The sequence below is a fragment of the Dipodomys ordii genome, unplaced genomic scaffold (assembly GCF_000151885.1).
Source record: "Dipodomys ordii isolate 6190 unplaced genomic scaffold, Dord_2.0 Scaffold118, whole genome shotgun sequence".
Taxonomy (NCBI): domain Eukaryota; kingdom Metazoa; phylum Chordata; class Mammalia; order Rodentia; family Heteromyidae; genus Dipodomys; species Dipodomys ordii.
The window spans coordinates 3,327,614-3,353,282 of record NW_012267334.1 but is presented as its reverse complement, the minus strand read 5'-3'; the positions used below and the strand labels follow the sequence as shown (position 1 = coordinate 3,353,282).

General features: G+C 53.1%; 1 protein-coding gene across 1 annotated transcript in view; it reads left to right on the top strand.

Moving 5' to 3' along the window:
- Adamts13 (ADAM metallopeptidase with thrombospondin type 1 motif, 13) overlaps window positions 1-25,669 on the top strand; it is a 42,001-nt gene that overhangs the window by 6,175 nt on the left and 10,157 nt on the right. The window contains 18 exon segments of the mRNA XM_013029383.1: window positions 4,489-4,555; window positions 7,497-7,639; window positions 8,268-8,351; window positions 8,605-8,729; window positions 8,854-9,000; window positions 9,493-9,633; window positions 10,117-10,279; window positions 12,006-12,110; window positions 12,445-12,596; window positions 12,704-12,767; window positions 15,094-15,220; window positions 15,994-16,142; window positions 16,456-16,576; window positions 17,598-17,678; window positions 23,559-23,740; window positions 24,164-24,299; window positions 24,389-24,518; window positions 25,032-25,301. Of these exon segments, the coding sequence (XP_012884837.1) occupies window positions 4,489-4,555; window positions 7,497-7,639; window positions 8,268-8,351; window positions 8,605-8,729; window positions 8,854-9,000; window positions 9,493-9,633; window positions 10,117-10,279; window positions 12,006-12,110; window positions 12,445-12,596; window positions 12,704-12,767; window positions 15,094-15,220; window positions 15,994-16,142; window positions 16,456-16,576; window positions 17,598-17,678; window positions 23,559-23,740; window positions 24,164-24,299; window positions 24,389-24,518; window positions 25,032-25,301 (2,387 nt within the window).

Here is a 25,669-nt window from a genome sequence, read left to right as displayed (position 1 = left end):
ATCGCGGTTCAAAGCCAGCCCAGGCAGGAAAGACCGTGAGACTCCTATCTCCAATAAACCACCAGAAAACCGGAAGTGGAGTTGTAGCTCAAGTGGTAGAGCACTGGCCTTGAGCTGAAGAGCTGAGGGACAGTGCCCAGGCCCAGAGTTCAAGCCCCATGACCGACAAAAAAAAAAAAATCTCACAGACTTTCCTGCCCAGCAGGCTTTGAACCAAGATCCTCAGATCTCAGAGTCCTGAGTAGCTAGGATGACAGGCTTGAGCCACCAGCACCCCGCTCCCTAAGATTCTTTTGCTCAAGGCTAGCGCTCCACCACTTGAGCCACAGCACCACTTCTGCCTTCTTGGTTGTGATTTGGAGATAAGAGTCACTGACTCTTCAGTCCAGACTGGCTTCAAACCATGATCTTCAGATCTCAGCCTCCTGAGATTACAGCCTCCTAGGATTACAGGTGCCAGTCACCAGTGCCCAGTTCGCACTTCTTAAAATAATTTCAACATATTTCATTGTTCTATATTCATGCATGTAACTATACCATGTGGAATGTGTTTATCCTCATTCACTCTCTTTCTTTCTTTTTGCCAATCCTTGAACTCAGAGCTTGAACTCAGGGCCTGGGCATTGTCCCTGAGCCTTTCTTTTTTTTTTTTTGGATTAGCTTAATTTATTCTCTCTCAATAGGTATTTGTTTTCAAAAGTATTTAAGATCTTTAGGCTGTTGTTTTAAGTAGAATACAGTGATTATAGCTGTTTTAGGTTAGCTTTAAGGATTTGAATATCTGTCAGTTCCTCTGGATTCCATTAGGATGAATCTTTTGGCATGTTAGAATTGAAGACAGAGAGAAGGGTATTGATTTCTCTTCTTTTTTTTTGGTCGGTCATGGGGCTTGAACTCGGGGCCTGGGCGCTGTCCCTCAGCTCTTCAGCTCAAGGCGAGCGCTCTACCACTTGAGCTACAGTGCCACCTCCGGTTTTCTGGTGGTTTATTGGAGATAGGAGTCTCACGGTCTTTCCTGCCCAGGCTGGCTTTGAACTGCAGTCCTCAGATCTCAGCCTCCTGAGTAGCTAGGATTACAGGCGTGAGCCACCAGCACCTGGCTCTCTTCTTATATTATCTTGATTCGGTACATGAAATTAAAACAGAACACTCCAGAAGGTAACAATTATGTGTCTACAAACATTTCTGGCTTACTTGTCAGATGATAGGCATGATCATCATTTTTGGCTGCTTCTTTTCTTCTCGTCCCTGAGCCTTTCTATGCTCAAGGCTAGTGGTCTACCACTTGAGCCACAGCAGCCACTTACAGCTTTTTCTGCTTACGTGGTACTGAGGAATCGAACACAGAGCTTCATGCATGCCGGGCAAGCACTCTACCAGTGAGCCACATTTCCAGCCCTCATTCACTCTGTCAGTTGTCCTTCCCCTCCTCCTTCCCCCATACCTGTTTCACCCTCCTGTCCTTCATTACAAGGGATTTTGATTGGTGGGTATAAATGAGACAGAAGCCCAATCTGTGGGTCAGATTATGGCTGAAAGTATCACTGTGGCCTATTGGTGCGGTCCAGGCCTGCCTGGGTCAGTAAATCAAGTAGACCATCTCCAACCTTCCCACAGGGAAGTGGTCACGGCATAGGCGGGCATAAACTGGGTGGGAAGTCTGAACCAGAAGCCATGTCTTTGGGCCTCATACCAATGGTATCAAGACACCTAAAATTAAAACAAGCAAACAAACAAACAGACTATTGAAGAGAGAAAAGCCAAGGCCAGGGCTCAGGACTTGCCTCTGTGTGTGTGTGTGTGTGTGTGTGTGTGTGTGTGTGTGTGTGTGTACTAGTACTAGGGCTTGAACTAGGGCCTGGGCACTGGCCCTGAGCTTTTTCAAAACTCTTAAGGTTGGTGCTCTACCACATGAGCCATACCTCTATTTCCAGCTTTTTGCTGGCTAGAGGCAAGAGTCGCACAAGCTTTCCTATTCGGGCTGGCTTCGAGCTAGGATCCTCAGCCCTCAGCCTCTGAGTAGCTAGGATTCCAAGTGTGAGCCACCCTCCAGCCTTGGCTACTGTTAGAGCGCCAGGAGAGGAGCTTCAGGCTTCCTGGAGGTGGGGAGGAAAGGCTCCCATGCCGTCTGCGGCTGGAAAGTTAAGCAGAGAGAGAGAAGTGGGACCCAGCGGAGGCTCTGAAAATTTGGGGACTTTCTCTGCAACTTCATGAGCAATACGGAAGTGGAAAGAAGGAAAGGAGAGAGCTGATGGCACACTGTTCTACAAACAGAGAAGTAGGGCAGTGGCAGGGAGCAGCGTGGGTCAGGAGAAGAAGGGACACCACAGGGACACCACAGCTTGTGCCCGCTGGCGGGGGAGGAGGGCCATCTCAAGGGATCAAGGGGTTTCACCACCTCCCACAGCCTCCTCCATGAGCCAGCTTTCTCCCCCGCCCCCAACCACACTGTGTGAGGCCCATGTCTGGAAAGCCCAAGTATCTTCCCCAGAAGTTAAACTTCAAGAGGCCACCACCAGGTGCCGGTGGCTCATGCCTGGAATCCCAGCTCCTCAGGAGGCTGAGAGCTGAGAATTGCGGTTCAAAGCTAGCCCAGGGGCTGGGAAGGTGGCTCAGTAGTAGAGTGCTTGCCTTGCATGCCTGAGGCCCTGGGTTTGATTCCTCAGCACCACATAAGCAAAGAGAAAAAAAAAGCTGGAAGTGGCGCTGTGGCTCAAGTGATAGAGTGCTAGCCTTGAGCTCAAGAGCTGAGGGACAGCGCACAGGCCTAGAGTTCAGGCCCCACAACTGCCCCCCCCAAAAAATCAAGCCCCAATATAGGCAAAAAAGAAAAAAAGGAAAAAAAAAGAATGTGGGTTCCTGAGTTCAACCTTTAATACCAGCACAAAAAAAAGGAAAAAGAAGAAAAAGCCACAGTGGACATCATCCCTGTTTTCCTGGAGTCTGGCACTGGGAGGAGCTGCCTGGGCCATTTCAAAGGCTCAGCTACACATTTGTTGTCTGAATGAATCTGATCGGGTACAGAAATGAAGACGCAGGAGCGAGAGGGAAGGGCAAAAGGAGCAAAGTCTTAAGGCAGTGCTGGCCCAGCACAGCGGGCCGGTGCAGCCTCCCTGATGGCCTGTCCTGGTGCTGGTCTCCACCAAGAGGGGTGGTGTGTGTGTGTGTGTGTGTGTGTGAGCTTACTGAAGCTGACTAACATCAGCTTATCGGGAGGAAAGGTTCATTTTGGCTGTCACTGTGGTCGCTTAGTCTTGTTGTCTTCAGGCCAGAGTGGAGGCAGCACAGGAGAGCAGGACAGAGGAGACTGCCCACCACGACAGCCGGGTGGCACAGCTGGCTGCAGAGCCCAGGGAAGGGACTGAGCCAGTCTCCCCCCCAAAGCCATGCCTCCAATGACCTAACTTCCTCCCTCTGGGCCCCATTTCCAAATGTACTGCCCAGAGAGAGCCATCCAGGGCCGGTCACTCCACATCAACATCAACTCCAGCAACCCAACCAACGCTCCCTCCTTCCAGACGGTACTGCTGCGCCAGACACCGCTCAGGAGGGTCCCAGCTTGGGGATTCTCAAGTGCAGGACAGGGTTGGGGGTGCTCCACCCTGGGGACCATCCAAGAGTCAGGCCCAGATCCCAGTGGGAGGAACTGCAGGCCTCCCCAAAGTAAACACTGCTTGATATCCTGCCCCAGCAGGCAGCGAGCGGGCCTGCCAGTCACAGCCCACACCGGCCACATCCCCAGCGGATCTGCAGCGGCCCTCCCCTGCCACGCACTGTGGGCACCTCAGGATGAGCCAGTATCTGCCCGGTGTGGCGCAGCGCCCTCTCCTTGCAGCCAGCATCCGGGGTTTTCTTACTGGTGCCTTCTTTGTCCTGGGCTGCTGGGGGTTCCCTGATTTCCAGCAGGTAGGCCCGGGGCAGGCACTGTGTTGGGGTCACCTCTCAAGAGTGCTGCCTTACAGTCCTGGGGTACAGAGAGCACATTCTCTCTTTCTTCTGACCCAAGAGGACATTGGCTTCTTCTTGAAGATGCTCAGTGCTTGTTTATCCCAGACCTGTGAGAGTTTCTCTTCTCTGTCGACCCCCCTCACTGCCCTTTCTCTTGCTTTTCCTCTCCTGGCTCAGTTTTTTTTACACTCTCCTCCTTGGTCTTCTCATCTCCTTTCCCTTTCCTTCGTGTGTGTGTGTGTGTGTGTGTGTGTGTGTGTACTCAAGGCCTGGGCGCTGTCCCTGACCTTTTTGTTCAACGCTACCACTTGCGCCAGGGCTCCACTTCTATTTGTTGGTAGTTTAACGGAGATCAGAATCTCACCAACTTGAGCCACACCTCCACTTACAGCTTTTTGCTGACTAATTGGAGATGAGTCTCACAAATCTTCCAGGCTGGCTGGCTTTGAACTGGGATTCTCAGCTCTCAGCCTCCTGAGTAGCTAGGATGACAGGCATAAGCCACTGGCCCCTGGCTCCCCATCTCCTTTTGTCTTGCAGGATTTTTTTCAGGATCTGGAGCCCAAGGATGTGTCTTCGAACTTTGGCCCCGACGCTGCCTCTGCAGGTATCGCTTGTGATATTTTCCCAAGAAGAAGAAGTTGTAACAGAAATGTCCAAAGGCAGGAAACCCTGCTGAGTGCATAGTCAGGCTGGGGGGTGGCTCTGGATGGAGGTCCGAGGGGCTGTGTGATCCTAGTAATTAGCTTTGCCACTTCCTGCTCAAGTGATAAGAGCTGGTCAAGGCGTTCTGACCGCAGGCTTCTGTTAAAAGAGTCCAAAAGAAATTGCCACTAATCAGTCATTTCTTCCTCCCTTGCCCCTTCTCTCCTTCTGCCCAGGCTGGCTGATTTTCAGCAACTTCGTGGTTTCTGACCACAGTTAAAAATACTTATTCCCCTTACAGGAGTGAAGGTGTATGTGTCATGGCCCTCAGAGGCAGTATACCTTCTTATGGGAAGGCTTTTCCCGTGCCTTATAGGTGGTGTCTCAGCCAGCCCCCCTTTCAAGTAGGACAATGGATGATTTAGATGAAAAGTTCGGTGATCTGGGTGTTGGGGGCTCACGCCTGTAATCCTAGCTACTCTGGAGGCTGAGATCTGAGGATCATGGTTCAAAGCCAGCCTGGGCAGGTCAGAAGTTGGAGCTGTAGCTCAAGTGATAGAGCTAGCTTTAAGTTCAGGGACAGTGACCAGGCCCTGAGTTCAAGCCCCAGGACTGGCAGGCACACATGCATGTACACCCCCCCCCCCATAAATCTGGTGGGAGCCAGAAACAAGTGGGCTAATATTCAAAGGGGAGAGAATGAGCAGGCAGTGTGACCAGTGTGACTGCCCAGCTTCTGTGTGTTATGGGCCAGGTGTGCGCTGGCCAGGGCCAGGCTGGGGCTGGAGCACCCTCAGCGCTGGTGAGGGGCAGGGGCCAGGGGCACCCCCAGAGCCAGCCTGGGGCAGAGGCCAGACCTCCCTGTATCAGGAGGCCCTGGTAAATTCTTGGCTATGGTGATGATGCCTTCCACTCTTCCTTCTTTTCCTCCTTATTTTCATGGTATCGGGGTTTGAACTCAGGGTCTCATGCTAGGCAGGCACTCTGCTGCGTGAGCCACACCTCCAGTCCCTTCCTCCTTCTTGGTGATGGTTATGTTTTTGAGGTAGAGTCTCTCTTTTTATCCTGGCCGGCCTGGACTGAGGTCCTCTTGTTTATACTTGCATAGCTTGGATGACAGGCGTGAACTACCACTCTCAGGTTTTTTTTTTTTTGGGTCCGGTTGTGGGGCCTGAACTCTGGGCCTCGGCGCTGTCCCTCAGCTCTTCAGCTCACGGCTAGCACTCTACCACTTGAGCCACAGCACCACTTCCGGCTTTTTCTTTTTGCTTATGTGGGTGCTGAGGAATCGAACCCAGGGCTTCATGCATGCAAGGCAAGCGCTCTACCACTGAGCCACCTTCTCTCAGTTTTTGTTGAGGAGTGTGTAGGGGTATCTCTAACTTCTTGCCTGGGTGATCCTCCACCTCTTAGTCCCTCCATGACTACAGGTATGAGACACGGGGCTCAGCCTGGAGCCAGCCAGGATGGAGCACCCAGGGAACACCTGGCTACAAACGGGCTATTTGTGTAGAGTGTCCACTGAGTACACCTCATGCTATGAGCAGCCCCGCCCTGAAGACAAAGCGCACCCCGCCGTGTGCTCCGGGTCTCCTGCCCCTGTGGTGTCATGACCAGGTTTCTTTTTTCTTTTGGTCATGAGGCTTGAACTCGGCCTGGGCGCTGCCCCTCAGCTCTTCAATTCAAGGCTAGTGCTCCACCACTTGAACTATAGCACCCCTTCCGGCCTTTTCTGCTTATGTGGTGCTGAGGAATTGAACCCAGGGCCTCATGATGCAAGGCAAGCACCCTACCGCTGAGCCACCTTCCCAGCCCCCATGACCGGGTTTCTCATGCTCCCCTTGTTGCAGATGGGGACTTGGTGGCTCACTGGAAGTGGCTACCCCAGGCCTGCCAAGTAGCTCCAGGGCACAGCTGCATCTGCCGCTGCGCAGGCCTGGCTGGCACATTCTGCCCCTGCACCCAGGTGGGAAGAAGGGCTGTCCTGGGCTTTGTCTGCCATCTTGGGCTGACTCAATTGTACAGTCGGTGATAGAGAAGGGTGGAGGCTGTGGAGCAGGGCCTGCCCTAGGGGCAATTGGGGGCTGTGGAGGAGGGCCCCGCGCAAGATGGACCCCTGGTCCCATGGGACCCTGTCACCAGTGGGAGTCAGGCCCTCGGGTAACTCTTCCTCCTCCTCCTCTTCCTATCCTTCTCCTCTTCCCGTCCTACTCCTCTGCCTCCTCTTCTTCCTCCTCCTCCTCCTCTTCATCTACTTCTTCCTCTTTTTCCTCTTCCTTTTCTTCTTCTCCTTCTCCTTTTTCTTTTTCTTTTTGTGTCAGTACTGGGGCTTGCACATGGGGCCTGGGCACTGTCCCTTAGATTTTCACTCAAGGCTGGTACTCTACCACTTGAGACACAGCTCCACCTCCTGCTTCTTGGTGGTTCATTGGAGATAACAGTCTCATAGATTTCCCTGCCTTGCAGATCACAGGCTCCTGAGTAGCTGGGATTGCAGGCGTGAGCCACTAGTGTCCAGCTCTGTCTGTTATTCTCTTTTTTGTTGTTGTTGTTTGTTTTGGTCAGTAGTGGGTCTTGAACTCTGGGCCTGGGCACTGTCCCCAAGCTCTTCAGCTCAAGTATAGCACTCTACTACTTGAGCCACAGTGTCACTTCCGGTTTTCTGGTGGTTTATTGGAGGTAAGAGTCTCATGGACTTTCCTGCCATGGCTGGCTTTGAACTGGGATCCTCAGATCTCAGCCTCCTGAGTAGCTAGGATGACAGATGTGAGCCACCAGCACCTGTCCTGTTTCTCACTCTTGAGCACCAGCTTTCTAGAGCCTTCACTTTCAGCCTTCCCCTGCTCTCTCAAGTCTCCCTTCTTTCCAGAACCTTCACCTTCAGCATTTTCTTCCTTTCCCAGGTCTCCTGTCCCCTGGCCTCCAGAGGCGAAGGTGGGCTGCTGGGGACATTTTATACCTGGAACTGTTGGTGGTTGTGGGCCCCGATGTCTACCAGGTTCACCAGGAGGACACCGAGCGCTATATACTGACAAATCTCAACATCGTGAGTGCTGGGTGGGACTGGCACTGGCTGGCACAGGAAGGGAAGGCTCCAGACACAGTTCCTCATCCAGTGCATTTGAACTTGGTCTTGTTGACTTGGGTAGAGATTGGATGTTGGGGTCAGCTGGGGGCTCAGGGCCCTGTGGGTGGTCAGAGGTTTTCCTTTTTCCTCTGTCCCTACTCGGTAGCACAGGTGGGTGAGATCTGGGTACCCCCCTCAGCTCCATGCACCCTACTGACTCTTTCTCCTTTGGTCTGTGCCTGAAGCTACCCTCAAGCCTCTCTTCCCCAGCATCCGTTCAGCCAATGATGGGCTCAGGCTGCCCGCTTAGTCCTGCATTCCCCACTGATGTCCTCTCTCGGCCCCCTCATCCTGTGCTGGCAAGGTGCAGAGCAGGCCAATGCCCAAAGGGTACTGATGGTTCACATCTGTAATCCTAGCTACTTGGGAGGCTGAGACCTGAGGATCGCAGATGGAAGCCAGCTCGGATAAACAAATCCATGAGTTTTATCTCATCCATTCAACTATCCACCACTGGCTCGGAGCCTAAGAACGGGCATTTCCGCCTCCCTGCCACCTGTTCTTGTTGATGGAGTTTCCAGCCATCCTTACGCTTTGCTTTCCGCAGGGGTCGGAACTTCTGAAGGACCCAAGCCTGGGGGCTCAGTTCCGAGTGCATCTGGTGAAGCTGATGATCCTCATGGAGCCCGAGGTGGGTACTGGGTCGGACGCGTGCTGAGCTGAGAGGCGGCGCCCCTCCACCCTCCTCTGCAGTGCCTGCAGGACTCCCACCCAGCTCTCCGGGTACTCAGCCAGAGCTGAGCGATGGCACTGCTGGGGCCGCAGTTTCCTCGTCGGCAGTGGGCGGGGCTGGGGGGGCGGATAGCTGTACAGGATAGCTGTAGTGCTGTGAGAAGGAATGACAGACAGACCGGCCAAAGCGGGCTCTGTTACCCATCTCTCAGGATGCTCCAAATATCACAGCCAACATCACGTCGTCCCTGCAGAGCGTCTGTGAGTGGAGCCAGACCATCAACCCCACGGATGACTCGGCTCCTGGGCACGCTGACCTGGTCCTCTATGTCACCCGGTAGCGGGGCTCCCTGACAGTTTGCCACGCCAGGGAGGGGCTACGCCATGACCACCGCATGGGGCAGCGGGGAGCTGGCTGTGGCAAGCACTGGAGCCACCCAGGTGACTCTTCTCTTGCCAAGGTTTGACCTGGAATTACCGGATGGTAACCGGCAGGTTCGGGGGGTCACCCGGCTCGGAGGCCTCTGCTCCCCATCCTGGAGCTGCCTCATCACCGAGGACACTGGGTTCGACCTGGGAGTCACCATCGCCCATGAAATTGGGCACAGGTGTGTGACCCACCCGCGGTCGCCAGGTCCCCACAGGGGAGGGGCGGTTATCCGCAGAGGCAGTGAGTCTCGTAGAAACTACCAGAAGAGTTGTCCCCTTGAGCGGAGGGGACCAGGAAGGCGGGGAGGGGTTGAGGCAGGACTCTAATGCTTCTTGTTTGCCAGGTGATTAGAAGCCCCTGACCGCACCTGGGCTGGAGGAACTTCCACACCCCGAGCCCAGGCGGCCGTGATGGCAGCCTCCCCCCACCCCCATTTACAGTGCCACAGATTGGTTTAACTCAAGGGTCAGGAGCCACCCAGCTGAGCCAGCAGGACTGTCCATTGGGAAACTGAGGCAGGGTGGCCCCATAACTTGTTCCATGGTGTATTTAGCTAATGGCAGGGTCAGGGGCCAGCCTGGGTACTACGCGTGGCTGGGTGGGACCTGAGAGGAGGCCTGTGCCAGCCCCAACCCCACCAGCCGCTCTCGGCACCGTCCCGTGCCCTCAGCCTCGGCCTGGACCACGACGGCACGCAGGGCGGAGGCTGCGGGTCCAGTGGCCACGTGATGGCGTCAGCTGGCGCGGTGTCAGCGGGCGGGGCTCTGGGGTGGTCCTCCTGCAGCCGCAGGCAGCTGTGGCAACTGCTGAGGTACGACCCCCCCACCCACACCGGGGCTGCCGCTCCCTGCCTGCCTTGCTGCCGGGCCCCTCGTCTCCGCCGGGCGGCAACCCTGCTTCCTTCCCGTCCTCTGGCACCCATCCTCCACTGTATGTGACACACCCCGCCTGACACTTCTGCCCTCCCTCATTCTCACTTCCGGACACCCACTCCTCTGTCCCACCCCGTTCCTCAGGCCCACCCTGCAGCGGCCCCTTCCCCTTCATCTGCCCCACCTGCTCCCATCTCTCCTGTGGACCCCTCTGGCCCCCTCCAGCCCTGCCGGCATCCACTCTTCCATCCCAGCCCCCAGGCCCCATCTCTGGTCCATGGTCCTCACCTCCACCGTCTGCTCAGCTCGGCACCCATCACCTCCTGTCCAGTGTCCCAGCCCACCCTGCCCACGTCCACACCTCCTGGTGTCGGGGACGGGGTGAGGGGGAGGAGAGGGGCCTGAGCCGGGGTCCGTCGCAGGGCAGGGAGAGCACGCTGCTTGTGGGACCAGCCTGGGCCACAGTCCAGACCCGTGGGCTTCCCCCAAGATGCGCAGCCCGGCCTCTACTACGATGCTGACCAGCAATGTCGCATTGCCTTTGGGCCCCGGGCTGCGGCCTGCACCTTCGCCAGGGAGGGCTTGGTGAGTGGCAGCTCCTTGTCTGCACCCTGCCCTGCCCGGTTCACCTCCCCCGGGTGCCCACGCGGTGCCCGCCACCCTCCAGAGGCACGCCTAGACCCACAAGCATCATTGTGAAACAGTTTTGAACCATAGTCCCCACATTTTTGTTTGACTAGGACCCACAGATTGTGTCGGAGGTCCTGGGACAGGCCCGGCAGGTACCAGCTTGCAGTCTGCCAAGCTGAGCTCCGCACAGAGGGCTTCCCCGCAGGAGGTGGCCTCACGGCAAGACTATGCCTGACAGGGGGCCGGGAGGCGGAGGGGGCACAGGCACCACCAGAGACAGACTTCCTCCCAGGACTCCCTAGGACTGCCAACGGCCCTGAGCCCTTTTGCCCTGGGGTTCCTTCCTCCATAAAAAGTATTCTTATTAGGTGTACAGGTGTGGTTTAAGTGGTAGAGTGCTGGCCTTGCAAGTATGAGCCCTGAGTTCACACCCAGTACCACTGGGCACCGGTGGCTCCCGCCTGGAATCCTGGCTACTCAGGAGGCTGAGTTCTGAGAACTGAAGTTCAAAGCCAGTCTGGGCAGGAAAGTTTGTGAAACTTTTTTTTTTTCAATTTCCAGTTGTAGGCCTTGAACTCTGGGCCTGGGCACAATCTCTCAGCTCTTTAGCTCAAGGCCAGCACTCTACCACTTGAGCCACAGTGCCACTTCCAGTTTTCTGAGTGGTTTATTGGAATAAGAGTCTCATGGACTTTCCTCCTGGCCTAGACTTTGAACCTTGATCCTCGGATCTCAGCCTCCTAAGTAGCTAGGATTATAGGAGTCAGACACCTGTTGCCTGGCTTCCTGAGACTCTATCTCCAGTTAACCACAAATAGCTGGAAGTGGAGCTGTGGCTCAAGTAGTAGAGTGCCAGCCTGGAGCAACAAAGCTAAGGGACAGCACCCAGGCCTTGAGTCAAGCCCAGTACCAGCACCAAAACAAAACTAAAAACCAAACTCAAAAAACACAAAATAACCCCAAACCTTGTACCACTGAAACACAGAGAGGGGTGAGTGGAGAGAGAGAGAATTATGTATTTAGTTGTTAAATAAAACGTATACACTTTTGTGCCTTATTATCCATACAAGTATTTAAGGTACACGTATATTCTGTATGTTAAGTACAACTAATTAATACATTAATTATATATCTAAACAATTGTTTTGGCCTTAAACTTTATCTTTCTCTTCTGATTCAGAAGATATGAAAACATTTTCCAAGCTCTCTGGAAGCCTGTTAGCCCTGGCTAGGATCCTTCTCTTTTTAATTTTTTTAAACTTTTTGTTATTGTAAGGGTGATGTACCAAGGTTACAGTTTGCGGGTCAGGTAGAGCGTGTATCTATTTTTTTTTCTTTTCTTTTTTGGTTGTGGGGCCTGAACTCTGGGCCTGGGCGCTGTCCCTCAGCTCTTCAGCTCAATGCTAGTGCTCTACCACTTGAGCCGCAGCGCCACTTCCGACTTTTTCTGCTTATGTGGTGCTGAGGAATCAAACCTCATGCATGCAAGGCAAGCGCTCTACCACTGAGCCACCTTCCCAGCCCTACAGCGTGTATTTCTTTTTAGACTTGCACTCTCCCAGTTAGGATCCTTCTCTTGATGATGACCAGTCCTCCCTGCCACTGGGCAGTGACCACGGAGGCGGGTCTGGGCAGGCCAGTGTGTCCTGTGGTCTGAGTGGCCACCCGGCTCCCTTCTCAGGATGCGTGCCAGGCTCTCTCCTGCCACACGGACCTCCTAGACCACAGCAGCTGCAGTCGCCTCCTGGTCCCTCTCCTGGATGGCACGGAATGTGGGATGGCGAAGGTCAGAGCAAAGAGCGACCGGTGGAGCATGTGTGGGAGCGCACGTGTGCGCAGGCGTGCTCCCCCAGAGCAGTCCCAGCAGGGCCATCTCCCTCGGGGGAGGGGAGGGGAGGTGGGATCTGAGCCTGGGGAGACCCTGGCTGGGTCTGCAGGGATGGCAGAGGTTTCCCGACATTAGACTCCCCTCAGCCCTTTGAAGGCCTGGAAGGCGTTCTAGGCTTGCAGTACCCACATTGCTTTACCAAGATGTGAGGGGAGGTCCCTGTGGGTACTGGGGGTGGTCCCTGGGGAGGGCTCCCCGTGGGGGTGGGAGGTCAGCCATGTCTACCTTGCAGTGGTGCTCCAAGGGTCACTGCCGCTCACTGGCGGAGCTGAGTCCCGTGGCGGCTGTGCATGGACACTGGTCTGGCTGGGGTCTGCGTGGCCCTTGCTCCCGCACCTGTGGAGGAGGTGTGGTCCTCAGGAGGCGGCAGTGCAACAACCCCAGGCACGCGGGTACCCCAGGGAGGGGGGGCCTCATCAGGGAAGATGGCCACGCCCCACTCCCTGGGCCATGGTCACCTCTCACCTCTGGTATTTCACGGTCATTTCCAGGCCTGCCTTTGGGGGCCGTGCGTGTGTCGGTGCTGAGTTCCAGGCAGAGATGTGCAACACCCAGGTAGGCCCGCCTCCCAGGCTGGGCAGGCTGGGTGGGAGACAGCAACCATGTGGTCAAGTTGTGGTCCACACCTTGCTTTTGCAAGGGACATTGGGACCACAGGGCATAAAGCAGGCGGTCCCGCTGGTGATCCACAGAGCCGCTGAAGTGTTTGCCTCCATCCCCAAGCGCCCCTCGGCTCACTGCCGCCTCAGAGTCTTCCCTGGGGAGCCCCCACTGTGGGGTGTCAGCCATGCTTGTAGATTGAGCTGAAGCCTAGGCCACATAGCCGCGGCCGTGTGGAGGCTAACTGCACAGTGGCGTTCAGCGCACTGGCAGTGTTGCGCAGCACCAGCTTCGTATGGGTCCAAGCATGGCCACCCCTCCAGGGAAGCGTGCCACACCAGTACTCAGCCTCCTGTTTCCCTCCCCTGCTCCCACCCTGCAGGGCTGCTGGTCCCCTTTCTGCCGCTATGGATCGCGGTGGTGCCCTTTGGTGCCTGGCTCATTTTCCTTAGCCCAGCGCTTTCAGGGGCCATCTGCGGGAGTACCATGAGAGTGGACTTCACGCCCACTGAAGGCCGAATAGTGTCCCACCGCCCGGACAGAACACTTGTTGCACTGAAGTTTGCGAGCGGCTGGAAATGAACTTGAATGTGTGTCTTTTGGAGTCTCTGTCATCATTCCTCTTAGCTGTTTGGCTGATTCAGTCTGTTTGGGCTGCTATCACAAAACACCACAGGCTGAGTCATTTGTAAACGGCAGAGCTGCTGGGTAGTCCAAAATCAAGGCCTGGCAGGCGTGGTATCTGGTCAGGGCTGCTCTCTGCTCTCCAGGTGGTGCTCTGTGGCCCTGTCCTCCAGGAGAGAGGATCCTAGATCCTCTCATGGCAGGGGGGCGGAGAGGCAGAGGGTCCATGCCCCCCTACATTGCCTAAGGGTGCAGTCCCAGTCACCAGGGGGCACCATCGTGAGTGAATAAGAGATGTCATCACATCTTACCATTGCAGCTTGCAGATTAAGTTTCCTTGTGAAGTTTGGAGGGGACTCTATCACCGCATCATAGTACTACCTAAAAGTAGACTTGCTGGGTCACGTGAGAATTCTGTTTGATGTGGGACTTGCCAGGGTTTGAAGTCAGAGCCCCACCCTTGCCTGGCAGGCACTTTCTTGTTTGAACCGCACCTCCAGTTCTTCTTCCTTTCCTGGTTTTCCAATAGGCCCTTGCTTTTTGCCTGAACTAAGATCCTCCTACATGTGCATCCATTGTGACTGGTGGCAGGCCACCACCCCTGGCTTGGTGTTTTAGTGTGTGTGTGTGTGTGTGTGTGTGTGTGTGTGTGTGTGTGTGTGAACCGGGCTTGAACCCAGCTTTTACTCAGCATTTTCACTCAAGGCTAGCACTCTACCACTTGAGCCTCAACTCTACTTCTGGCTTTTTGCTGGCTAATTGGAAATAAGAGTCTCACAGACTTTTCTTCTGGATCTGGTTTTGCATGATCCTCAGATCTCAGCTTCCTAAGTAGCTAGGATTGCAGGCATGAGCCACCAGTGCTGGCTTGTATTTGACTTTTGGGGACTCTCCCAACCATTTTCCACAGCGCCTAGCCATTTTGCATTCCAGCAGCCCTGTGTAAGGGATGCAGGTTTCCACGTCCTCCCATCCTGGAGCCATCCGTTCTCTAGTCCTGGCCATCCCATCCTGCTTGGTGTGAAATGGTGAAACGGTGCTTCTAACATCCAGTTAATAACGGGCATCTGCTTTGGACAGCCCTGGGTTTGAGTCTGGCTGGGGCTCTAGGATGTGCTGCATGTGCTCCGAGTGCTGTCCCTGTCCTCCAGGCAGGTACCCAGGGCCTCTCCAGATCTCCAGAGGAGCATCTTCTCCTGGGCACAGAGTGGCAGCCCATTTTGTGTCTGTGCCCAGCACATTAACACTGATTCTTTTCTCTCCAGAGCAGAAATGTGTAAAATACTGCTGGAGGCTGGGGTTCCGGCCTGCTGTTTCCTAGTTAATGACCTACCCCAGATGCACTCAGAAATGAATAAACCAATTAGCCTCTTTCCTCAGGTCCCAGCCTTGGAGCCAGTGGTCCCAAGGGTAGTGCGCTTCCCCACTTTCTTCCCGCTGCTGCTCTTTGCCCTTTACAAATTCTCTGGAATTTTTCCATCAGCAGAGTGAGCCAGATGCTCTGCTTACCCTCCCCCTGTCCCCCAGCCCTCAGACTAGAGAGCTGAGGCATAGCCTGGGGCTGGATCACCCCACATCCTGGATCTGTTCCAGGGTACATATCGGCTCCCACAGACAAGGACCCTATCAGTGCCTGTCCCCTGCCTCCTCTGACCAGGCTTGTGAGAAGACCCAGCTGGAGTTCATGTCTGAGCAGTGCGCTCAGACAAACAACCGGCCGCTGAGCCTCTCCAGGGACAGCCCCTCCTTCTACCACTGGGGTGCAGCCGCACAGTACAGCCAAGGTAGGATGAGCACAGGGCAGGGCCCTGGAGATCTCTGTTGGCCAGTCACCTGGATTGATTGGCACTGTCACTCTGGCTGGTTGAGCAGGGTTGAGGCTCAAGCTGTGGTGTCTCATAGGCTGTGGGACTGACCTGGCCTCCCCAGGAGATAGCAGAGGTCCCATCTCTGAGTATCGGTTTTCCCTTCTGAAATAGAGGCAATTTCAATGTCTCCTCTTGGTGTTGCTAGAATGATTCTGGGAAATAATGCAGGGCAAATGCCATGTGCTTATATTTTTTTTTTTTTGGTCGGTCATGGGGTTTGAACTGTGGGCCTTGAACTCTGGGCCTGGGCGCTGTCCCTCAGCTCTTCAGCTCAAGGTTAATGCTCTACTACTTGAGCCACAGCACCACTTCCAGTTTTCTAGTGGTTCATTGTCGATAAGAGTCTCACAGACTTTCTTGCCTGGGCTGGCTTTGAACTATGATCTTCAGATCTCAGCCTCCTGAGTAGCTAGGATTACAGGCGTGAGCCACAGAAGCGTGGCTCATGTACTTATGATTTGATCATGTAAAGAGATATGTAAAGGATGTAGCTGGAGAGGCTGGTGGAAGAGGGCGGGGCCTGGGGAAGGAGGAAGGGACTGAGGGAGGAAGGAGGGGCTTTGAGGAGGAGGTCACTTGGACCTTGCCAAGTGGCCATGGAAGGTTCCAGAGAGGCTTCCCAGTCCAGCTCCCTGCCCTTCTTGCCCATCTCACTTCAGTGACCCTGTCGGTGTCCTCTGCCTTCCCAGGGGACGCTCTCTGTGGCCACCTGTGCTGGGCAGTGGGCGAAAGCTTCATGGTGAGGCGTGGAGACAGATTCGTGGATGGGACCCGGTGTGTGCGGGGCCGCCCTCACCAGGATGGGACGCTGAGCCTCTGTGTGTCGGGCAGCTGCAGGGTAGGAACCAACCTGCCCAGCCCTGTGTCCCTGAGGCCTGCCTGCGCTCTGCCAGCTCCTGAGGGGAGGGTACACGCAGGCTGCCGTCCAGTGGGCCAGTCCTGTGGTCTGCAGGGCTGGAGATGGCAGTCCATGCCTGGAGCGAGGCAAGTCCTGTGAGCCTCGGAGCTTTCCCTGTGGACGGAAGGAGCTGCAGGGGTGCGGCCACGGGCTGTGGGGCTGTGGCTCAGGGCAGGGGTGCGGCCGCGGGCTGTGGTGCAGGGAGACCATCGCCTCCGTGACACCAGTCTGTGCTGCCCCCCCCCTTGCCCAGGCGTTTGGCTGTGATGGCAGGATGGACTCCCTGCAGGTATGGGATGCGTGCCAGGTGTGCGGAGGGGACAACAGCACATGCAGCCTGCGGAATGGCTCTTTCACAGCCGGGAGAGCCGGAGGTAGGGGCCGCCCTCCGGTGGAGCGTGGGTCTCCTGCCAGTGCCTGGAGCCTTGGCACAGGCTGCATGGGGCCCAGGGCCCGATGCTCACTCGGCACGTCTCCGTCCATCCTGCCCTGGGTGGCCCTCCACCGCAGGCTCAGAATGTGGTGAGGTGGTTGGCTCAGGTTGGGGCGCTCAGTGACTCATTCCCTGTGTAGCTACGCAGGTCTCCTCCTTCCTCCGACAGGAACTCCCAGCAGCAGGACGCTGTGGACAGCTGGGCTGTCACACCGGGTCATCCTTCACTCTGGCCTATTTGAAACAGAAGTCGGACCCAGGTGTTGGTGGCTCAAGAGCCTGAGATCTGAGCTGGGAAGGTGGCTCAGTGGTAGAGCGCTTGCCTTGCATGCATGAGGCCCTGGGTTCGATTCCTCAGCACCACATAAGCAAAAAGAAAAAAGCCAGAAGTGGCACTGTGGCTCAAGTGGTAGAGTGCTAGCCTTGAGCTGAAGAGCTGAGGAGCTGAGGGACAGTGCCCAGACCCAGAGTTCAGCCCCCATGACCGACCAAAAAAAAAAACAAAAGCCTGAGATCTAAGGATTATGGTTCAAAGCCAGCCCAGGCTGGAAAGTCTGAGACTCTTATCTCCAACTAACCTCCAAAAAGCTGCAAGTAGAGCTGTGGCTCAGTGGTAGAGTGCTATCCCTGAGTAGAAAAGCTCAAGGACAGCACCCAAGCTTTGAGTTCAAATCCTAGAACTGGTGTACGAGTACATGCGGGCGGGTGCGTGCATGCGTGTGCGCGTACACATACTCACACACAGTAGAAAATCACGTGCCAGAGCAGTGTTCCATGGTCAGTGGAGGCCTGCAGCCCTGCCGCCCACTGCTGTGCCCACTGCCTGCAAACCAGCCTGTGGCTCTTCATGTGGCCACGAGCAACCCTCGACATTGTCTGCTCCTCTCTGTCCAGCTCCCTGTGACTGCTGTGTAGGTGGCCACCAGGCCCACCTGGCTCACGGCCATTCTGCTTCTCCCTAGAGTACGTCACGTTCCTGATGGTCACTCCCAGCATCACTGGGGTGCACGTCGTCAACCGCAGGCCTCTCTTCACGCACTTGGGTGAGTGTGACCTGGAAACTCCTCCTGAACTTAGCTACACATCTTAGTCCCCAACATGCCTTCACCTGTGACACCTCCTAACTACCCCACTGCCGTATTCCAAGTGTGCTTAACCTGGGGAGGGAGGAAATGAAGAGAGGGACAGGTGGAGGGTCAAGGTTGAAAGAGACCTGGGGCTGATCCTGGGCAGAGTGTTAACGTGAAGGTTCCCTGTGCCAGGACTGTGGTGCCTTCTACCATCCAAACATGACATACTTGGGTGATGGGTCAACTGAGGAGGCCCTGGACCAGGGCTCACAGTTCTTATTGGAACAGGGTGCTGGTGGCTCACTTCTGCGGGCCTGGCTACTCAGGAGGCTGAGATCGGAGGATCCAGGCTTGAACTCTGAGCCTGGGTGCTGCCCCTGAGCTTCTTTTGCTCAAGGCTACCATTCTACTACTTGAGCCACTGCACCACTTATGGCCTTTTCTGTGATTTAATTGGAGATAAGAGTTTCAAGGACTTTTCTGCCAGGGCTGGCTTCAAACTGTAATCCTCTGATCTTAGCCTCCTGAGCAGCTAGGATTATAGGCAGGAAGCCCCTGGCAAGCCTAGTTTTAATTTTCTTTTGCAGATAAAGATTGAGTGCTTGGTGGCTCACCTGGATAGCACCACTCCAGGTGATCCAAAGCCCTACCTCACATCCAGTTGCTGTCTTTCTGGCATAGCCAATCCAGACATTGGGCCTGCTAGTATTGCCAGACCCCCTCAGCTCTGGGGAGGCCCATCCCTACGCTGGATAGAGATACGCCTCTGCTTCTCCTCAGAAGGCCTGCACAGAGGCTGGACCTCTCTTGGGGAAGGCCAGGCTTCTGTACTATGCCATTCCTTGATGGGTCTTTATTTCTCAAGGACACTTACTCTTGACCTTTTATAAAAAAATAATTTTCTTTATTGTAATTATAAAGGTGATGCACAGAGGGTCTGCAATTACATGAGTCAGGTAGTGAATAAATTTCCTTTCATATAGCGTCTTCTCTCCCCTCTTTTTCAGTCCCTCCTTTCTGCTACTTTCATAGGTGTCCAGTGAGCTCCACTGCTACATTTTTCTTCATCCTTTTTCCCTCAAGTTCTGTGCCTTCCTGAAGAGATACACTTGAATACACCATACATAAAGAAAAGAAAACAATCACAAGAAGAGAGGTCTTTTGTTTCCATATCTTGGAGTTTGTATATATATATATATATATGTTATTTTTTGTATATATGAAGAGGCATGTAGACATTGCACCTTTTTGTTTCTCTCTTAAAACTCTCTTCTTTTGGTGTCACTGTATGTGCATATCTAGAATCTGGTATACTTTGTCCTATCCCAGTGCATTTTGGATATAACTTCTGCACATCAGAGAGAACCTGTACAGTTGGTCTCTCTGATCTTGGCTTACCTCTCTTAACATGATTTGTTCTAGTTCCATCCATTTCCCTGCAAATGACATTATTTCTTTCAAATGGCTGTGTAAAATTCCATTGTGTACAGGTACCCCATTTTTTGGATCCACTCCTCTATTGTGGGGTATCTGGGCTGTTTCCATGGTTTGGCTATTGTGAATAGTGTGGCAGTGAGCATGGAGGTGCAGGTGTCTTTATCATAGCCTGGCTCGTGATGGTCAGGGTAAATGTCCAGGAGTGATATGGCTGGTCACAGGGAACTTTCGTTTTTGAGGAACCTCCAGACTGCTTTCCAGAGTGGTTGTACTAGTTTATATTCCCACCAGCATTTGCTATTATTCAACTTCAAAATGTTGGCCAGTCTAACTGGGGTGAGATGGAATCTCAGGGTGGTTTTGATTTGCATTTCCTTTACAAGCATTTCTTTACTGTTCTTACCTCTTCTGAGAAGTCTCTCCTTAGCTCCCTTGCCCATTTCCTGATTGGTTTATTTGATTTGGGAGAGGTTAGTTTCTTGAGCTCCTTGTATATATTGGATTTTAGGCCTTTCTCTGGTATATTGCTGGTAAAGATCTTCTCCCAGTCTGTTGGCTGTCTTTCTAGTTTAGTAACTATGTCCTTAGCTGTACAGAATCTTTTTATTTTGATGGTCCGCTGATCAAGTCTCCTATCTGTTGTGCCCCTGGGACTCTTCAAGAAGTTTCTTCTAGGGGCTGGGAAGGTGGCTCAGTGGTAGAGTGCTTGCCTCTCATGCATGAGGCCCTGGGTTCGATTCCTCAGAACCACATAAGCAGAAAAACCCAGAAGTGGCACTGTGGCTCAAGTGGTAGAGCACTAGCCTTGAGCTGAAGAGCTGAGGGACAGTGCCCAGGCCCAGAGTTCAGGCCCAATGACTGACAAAAAAAAAAAAAAGGCTGGGAAGGTGGCTCAGTGGTAGAGCGCTTGCCTTGCATGCTTGAGGCCCTGGGTTCGATTACTCAGCACCACATAAACAAAAAGAAAAAAGCCGGAAGTGGCACTGTGGCTCAAGTGGTAGAGCACTAGCCTTGAGCTGAAGAGCTGAGGGACAGTGCCCAGGCCCAGAGTTCAGGCCCAACGACCGGACCCAAAAAAAAAAAAAGAAGTTTCTTCTATAGCTATGACTTCTAATGTTTCTCCTACTCTCTCCTGCAGTGATTTCACAGTTTTGGGCCTGATGTTGAATTGAAGTCTTTGATCTACTTTGAATTGATATTAGTGCATGGTGACACAGGGATCCACTTTTAGTTTTCTGCATATGAATGCACACTTTTCCCAACACCAACTATTGAACAGGCTTTTTCCCCCCACTGTATGTCTTTAGCTCCCTAATCAAATATCAGATAACTGTAAGTGTATGGTTTTATTTCTGGGTCTTCTAATCTGTTTCATTGATCTTCAGGTCTATTTTTGTGCCAATACCAAGCTGTTTTTGTTATTATAGCTCTGTAGTAGAGCTTGAGGTCTGGTATTGTGATACTGCCTGCATTATTATTTTCTTTTTACTTAGAATTGCTTTGAATATTTGTTGTTCCATATGAATTTTTGGGTTATTTTGTCTATCATGGTAAAGAATGTCATTGGAATTTTGATGAGTATTGCATTGAATTTGTATATCATTTTCACAATATTGATTGTACCTATTCATGAACATGGAAGGTCTTTCCATTTTCTGGTGGCCTCTTCAATTTCATTCTTCAGATTTTTATAGTTTTTAACTATAAAGATCTTTTATGTCTTTAGTTAGGTTTATTTCTAGGTATTTTTGTTTTTGAGGCCATTGCAAATGGAGTTGTTTTCATGATTTTCCTTTCTGCTTTTACATGATTGACATACCAAAAGGCTACTGATTTGGGGGGGTTAACTTTGCCAAAATGACTGATCAGCTCTAGGAGCTTGGGGGTGGAGTCTTTTGTTCTCTTTAGGTATAAGATCATATTGTCTGCAAATAAGGATAGTTTGACTTCATTCCTTATGTGAATCCTTTTTATGTCCTTTTCTTGCCTTATTGCTCTGGCTAGAAATTCCAGAACTATATTGAAGAAGAGTGGAGAGAGTGGACATCCTTGCCTTGATTCTGATTTTAGGTGAAATGGTTTTAGTTTTTACCATTCTGTATCACATTGGCTATTAATCTATCATATATAGCCTTCTGTTACTTTAAGGAATGTTCCTTTTATTCCTAGCTCTTCCAAAGCTTTTAACATGAATGGATGTTGTATTTTGTTGAAGGTTTTTTCTGCCTCTGTTGAGAGGATCATGTGGTTCTTGACTTCGGCTCTGTTGATATAGTGAATTACACTTATTTATTTATGTGTGTTAAACCAGTCTTGCATCTGTGGGATGAAGCCTACTTGGTCATAATGTATGATTTTTTTTTTAGTTTCTGGATCCTCTTGGCTAGTATTTTATTGAAGAGCTTTGTGTTCATCAGAGAAATTGGTCTATAGTTCTCTTTTTTTGTTGGCTCTTTACCTGGTCTTGGGATGAATATGACATTAGCTTCATAGAATGAATTTGGAATTGCTTCCTCTGTTTCTATTTCATGGAAAACTTTGAGGAGTATTGGTGTTAGTTCATCTTTAAATGTCTTATAGAATTCAGCAGTGAATCCATCTGGGCCTGGGCTTTTCTTTGTTGGAAGACTTCTGATTACTTCCTCAATTTCTTTCTTTTTTTTTTTTTTGGGTCCGGTCGTTGGGCCTGAACTCTGGGCCTGGGCACTGCCCCTGAGCTCTTCAGCTCAAGGCAAGCACTCTACCACTTGAGCCATAGCACCACTTCTGGCTTTTTCTGCTTATGTGGTGCTGAGGAATTGAACCCAGGGCCTCAGGCATGCAAGGCAAGCGCTCTACCACTGAGCCACCTTCGGTATCTACAGTTTTCCACCCAACTCACAAGCTTCTCAGCAGCCCAGAGAACATTTTCCAAGATGGATCATACCATAGGGCACACCAGAACCTAAGCAAATACAAGAGGATTAAGATAATTCCTTGCATGCTATCTCACCACAGTAGAATCAAACTAGTTCTCAACAACAAAACATACTTCCTCAATTTCATTACATGTTATTGGCCTGTTTAACTGGTTTATATTTTCTTGGTTCAACTGAGGCAGTTTGTATGTCTCTAGAGATTTGTCCATTTCTGCTAGGTTTTCCTTCTTATTTGACCATAGGTTTTGAAAGTAGTTCTTTTTAATTGCTTGGGTTTCTTGGTTATTTCTTGTAATGTTTCCTGTGCAATCTCTAATTTTATTGATTGAATATTGTCTCTTTGTCCATCTCAGTAGAGATCTGTCAATTTTATTGATTTTTTTCAAAGAACTGGTTTTTGTTTTGTTGATTTTATGTACAGTTTTTTTTTTTTCTTGTCGGTTGTGGAGCTTGAACTCTGGGCCTGGGCACTGTCCCTCAGCATTTCAGCCCAAGGCTAGTGCTCTACCTCTTGAGCCACAGTACCACTTCTTGTTTTCTGAGTGGTTTTTGGAGATAAGAGTATTAAGGCCTTTCCTGCCCAGGCTGGCTTTGAACTGTGATCCTCAGATCTCAGCCTCCTGAATAGCTAGGATTACAGGTTTGAGCCACTGGTGCTGGGCTTTATGTACAGTTTTTAAAGTCTCTGTTTCATTAATTTCCGCCCTAACCTTTGCTATCTCTGTCCCTCTAGTAGTTTGGGATTGTTTTTTTCTTGTTTTTCTGGCAGTTTTGGTTGCATCATGAGGCTATTGAGCTATTTCTATTTTCTTTATGTGTGCACTTAGAGCTATAAATTTTCCTCTCAGCACTGCTTTGGCTATATCCCAGAGGTTCACTGTGATGTATTTTTTCACTGAAGTGTAGGAGCTTTAGTGACCCATGTGTTATTCAGTGGTGTGTTATTCGGTCTCCATGTGTTCAGTGTTTTCTGCAATATGTTTTGTTGTTGAGAACTAGTTTGATTCTACTGTGGTGAGATAGCATGCAAGGAATTATCTTAATCCTCTTGTATTTGCTTAGGTTCTGGTGTGCCCTATGGTATGATCCATCTTGGAAAATGTTCTCTGGGCTGCTGAGAAGCTTGTGAGTTGGGTGGAAAACTGTAGATACCGATTAAGTCCATTTGTACTCTTGACCTTTGAACCCAGAGAGGGAATGCTGGCTCTGAGTCCTTGAGTCTGTTTGTTGAGTTCCGATTGGGGTAGAAGTCATGGCCCTCACCAGGTTCTAGGAAGAGGTGTGTTTGGGGGGGGGGGAGCCTTGTAGGTGGGATGTTGGCCAGAGGTGTATGTACACAGAGGGGTCTCTCGTGTTAGAGACCACCAGTCTGAGGCAGGAGGGAGACCTGGCTGTGAGGATTTTATCCTGCACCCTTCCCCAGCCCAGGGCCTCCTCTGTGAGGGGTGGTGCCAGCCGGGTGAACTGCTGCACGGTGCTGATGGCCTCCTTCCCACAGCCGTGAGGATCCGAGGGCACTATGTCGTGGCTGGGACGGCTAGCATGTCCCCCAGCACCACCTACCCATCCCTCCTGGAGGACAGCCGTGTGGAGTACAGAGTGACCCTCACTGAGGACCGGCTGCCTCGCCTTGAGGAGATCCACATCTGGGGACCTGTCCAGGAAGACATGGAGATCCAGGTCCCCAGGCGGGCGGGTGGCTGCGGTGGAGGTCCAGGCCCCTAGGTAGGTGGGGTGGCCAGCGGTGGAGGTCCAGGCTCTTGAGTGTCAGGCCGCTGGGCAGCCATAAGGTCCCCGGGATCTTCACAGTGGTTGTGTGGACTTCAGCTCTCTCTCTGGAAGCACATGCTAGGTTGGCCTCTCCCCCAACCACCGTTCCTGGCTACTGCCAGCCTCCCCCTCCCTGTGAACCTGGGGCCCCTGCTCCATGCTCCCGTCATGCCCTGCTCCAACCCATCCACAGCTCCTGGAGGCTCAGTCCTGTGTGCTGTGCTGTCTGACCCAGGAGCCTGGGGCTATGGTGTTCAGCGAGGGTGTCCCAGGGCAGATGGCTGTGACCCCAGGGAGCCGGCTGGGGCTGAGCTCTCCTCTGTGTGTCTGCAGGTTTACAGGCAATATGGGGAGGAGTATGGACCCCTCACCCGACCAGACATCATCTTCACCTACTTCCAGCCCAAGCAGCAGGGAGCCCGCGTGTGGGCTGCCGTGCGTGGGCCCTGCTCGGTGAGCTGTGGGGCAGGTGAGGCCCAGGGCAAGGCTCGGCTGCAGCCCCGCTTGGCGCCCCCCCCCCCAGCCCCAAGGCGGCTAAGCCCTTGCCCTGCTCTCCAGGGCAGCTCTGGGTAAACTACAGATGCCTGGACCAAGCCCAGAATGAGTGGGTGGACACTGCCCAGTGCCAGGGAAGCCCACAGCCGCCGGTGTGGACAGAGCCCTGTGTTTTCCCACCCTGCCCCCCATAGTAAGTGCTGAGCTGGGCAGCTGGGCAGGCCAGGTTGCATCTGTGCCCGCGCTCTATTGGTGTGTGGGAGACTCCAGCACTGGCCTCATTCTGAGGCTGGGGACATACAGGGTAGCAGTGACAGCTGGGTTTGACCCCTTGACACCTTGTCTAGGCCGCCTGAGGCCTCTGGAGCTCAGGTGTCACTGCGGCGATGGTGGGTGGCCCCGTGGGATGGAGGTAAGGCGTCTCGGGGCCTGGTGGGAAGCCCGGGCCGCTGCTGCACCGGGCAGGTGCAGGTGGTCACAGCACAGTGTTAGAGACAAGGGCACCTTGCCAGGCACAGGACTGGGTGGCTGACTGCTGGCAAGATTGGCCCCTGTCTCCAGGCTCTGGCGTGTGGAAGGGCAAGTTCTTCAAGGTTGGCCCTGAGAGGTCTGGACAGATTTGCCTGCCTCCCACTCTGTCTCCCGGAGCCAGCCTCGAGACCTGACCCGGGCCTGACGCTCTCCTCTCCTCTCCTCTCCTCCTCAGCTGGGCAGCAGGAGACTTTGGTCCCTGTAGCGCTTCCTGTGGGGGAGGCCTGCGGGAGCGGCTGCTGCGCTGTGTGGAGGCTCAGGGTGGCCTCCTGAGGACGCTGCCTCCCACCCAGTGCCGAGCAGTGGCCCACAAGCCAGTGCCCGAGGTGGAAGCCTGCAACCACTGGCCCTGCCCAGCCAGGCGAGTGTGGGTGGGCTTCTCGGCAGGTCCTGCCCTGTGCCAAGGCCTCTGGCTAGCCCCCCCCCGAGGACCCGGAGCTTACAGGTGCCAGCTTCAGACCCTGGCTCCTGCTGTCTGAATCCTCATCCTCTGCTCTGAAGAGGGGTGAGAGGCTGTGCGCAGAACAGCTATGACCACGGGTGACACTAACTGTAAAGCAGGTGCTTTATCCCCTGTGTCTTATCCCCTTCAGATCTAAATTTATTTACTTTTTTTAGTTCAGTGCTTTCCAAATTCTAGGCTGATGCTGTGCCACTTGAGCCACAGCATGGGTTTTTTGGGGTTTTGGGGTTTTTTTTTGTTTTGCTTTTTTTGTCCAGGGTAGCCTCAAGCTGTAATCATACCTCTTACTTACCCAAGTAGCTTGGATCGCTGTATGAGCTGCTAAGCCTGGTTTTATTTTTGTTTTTTGT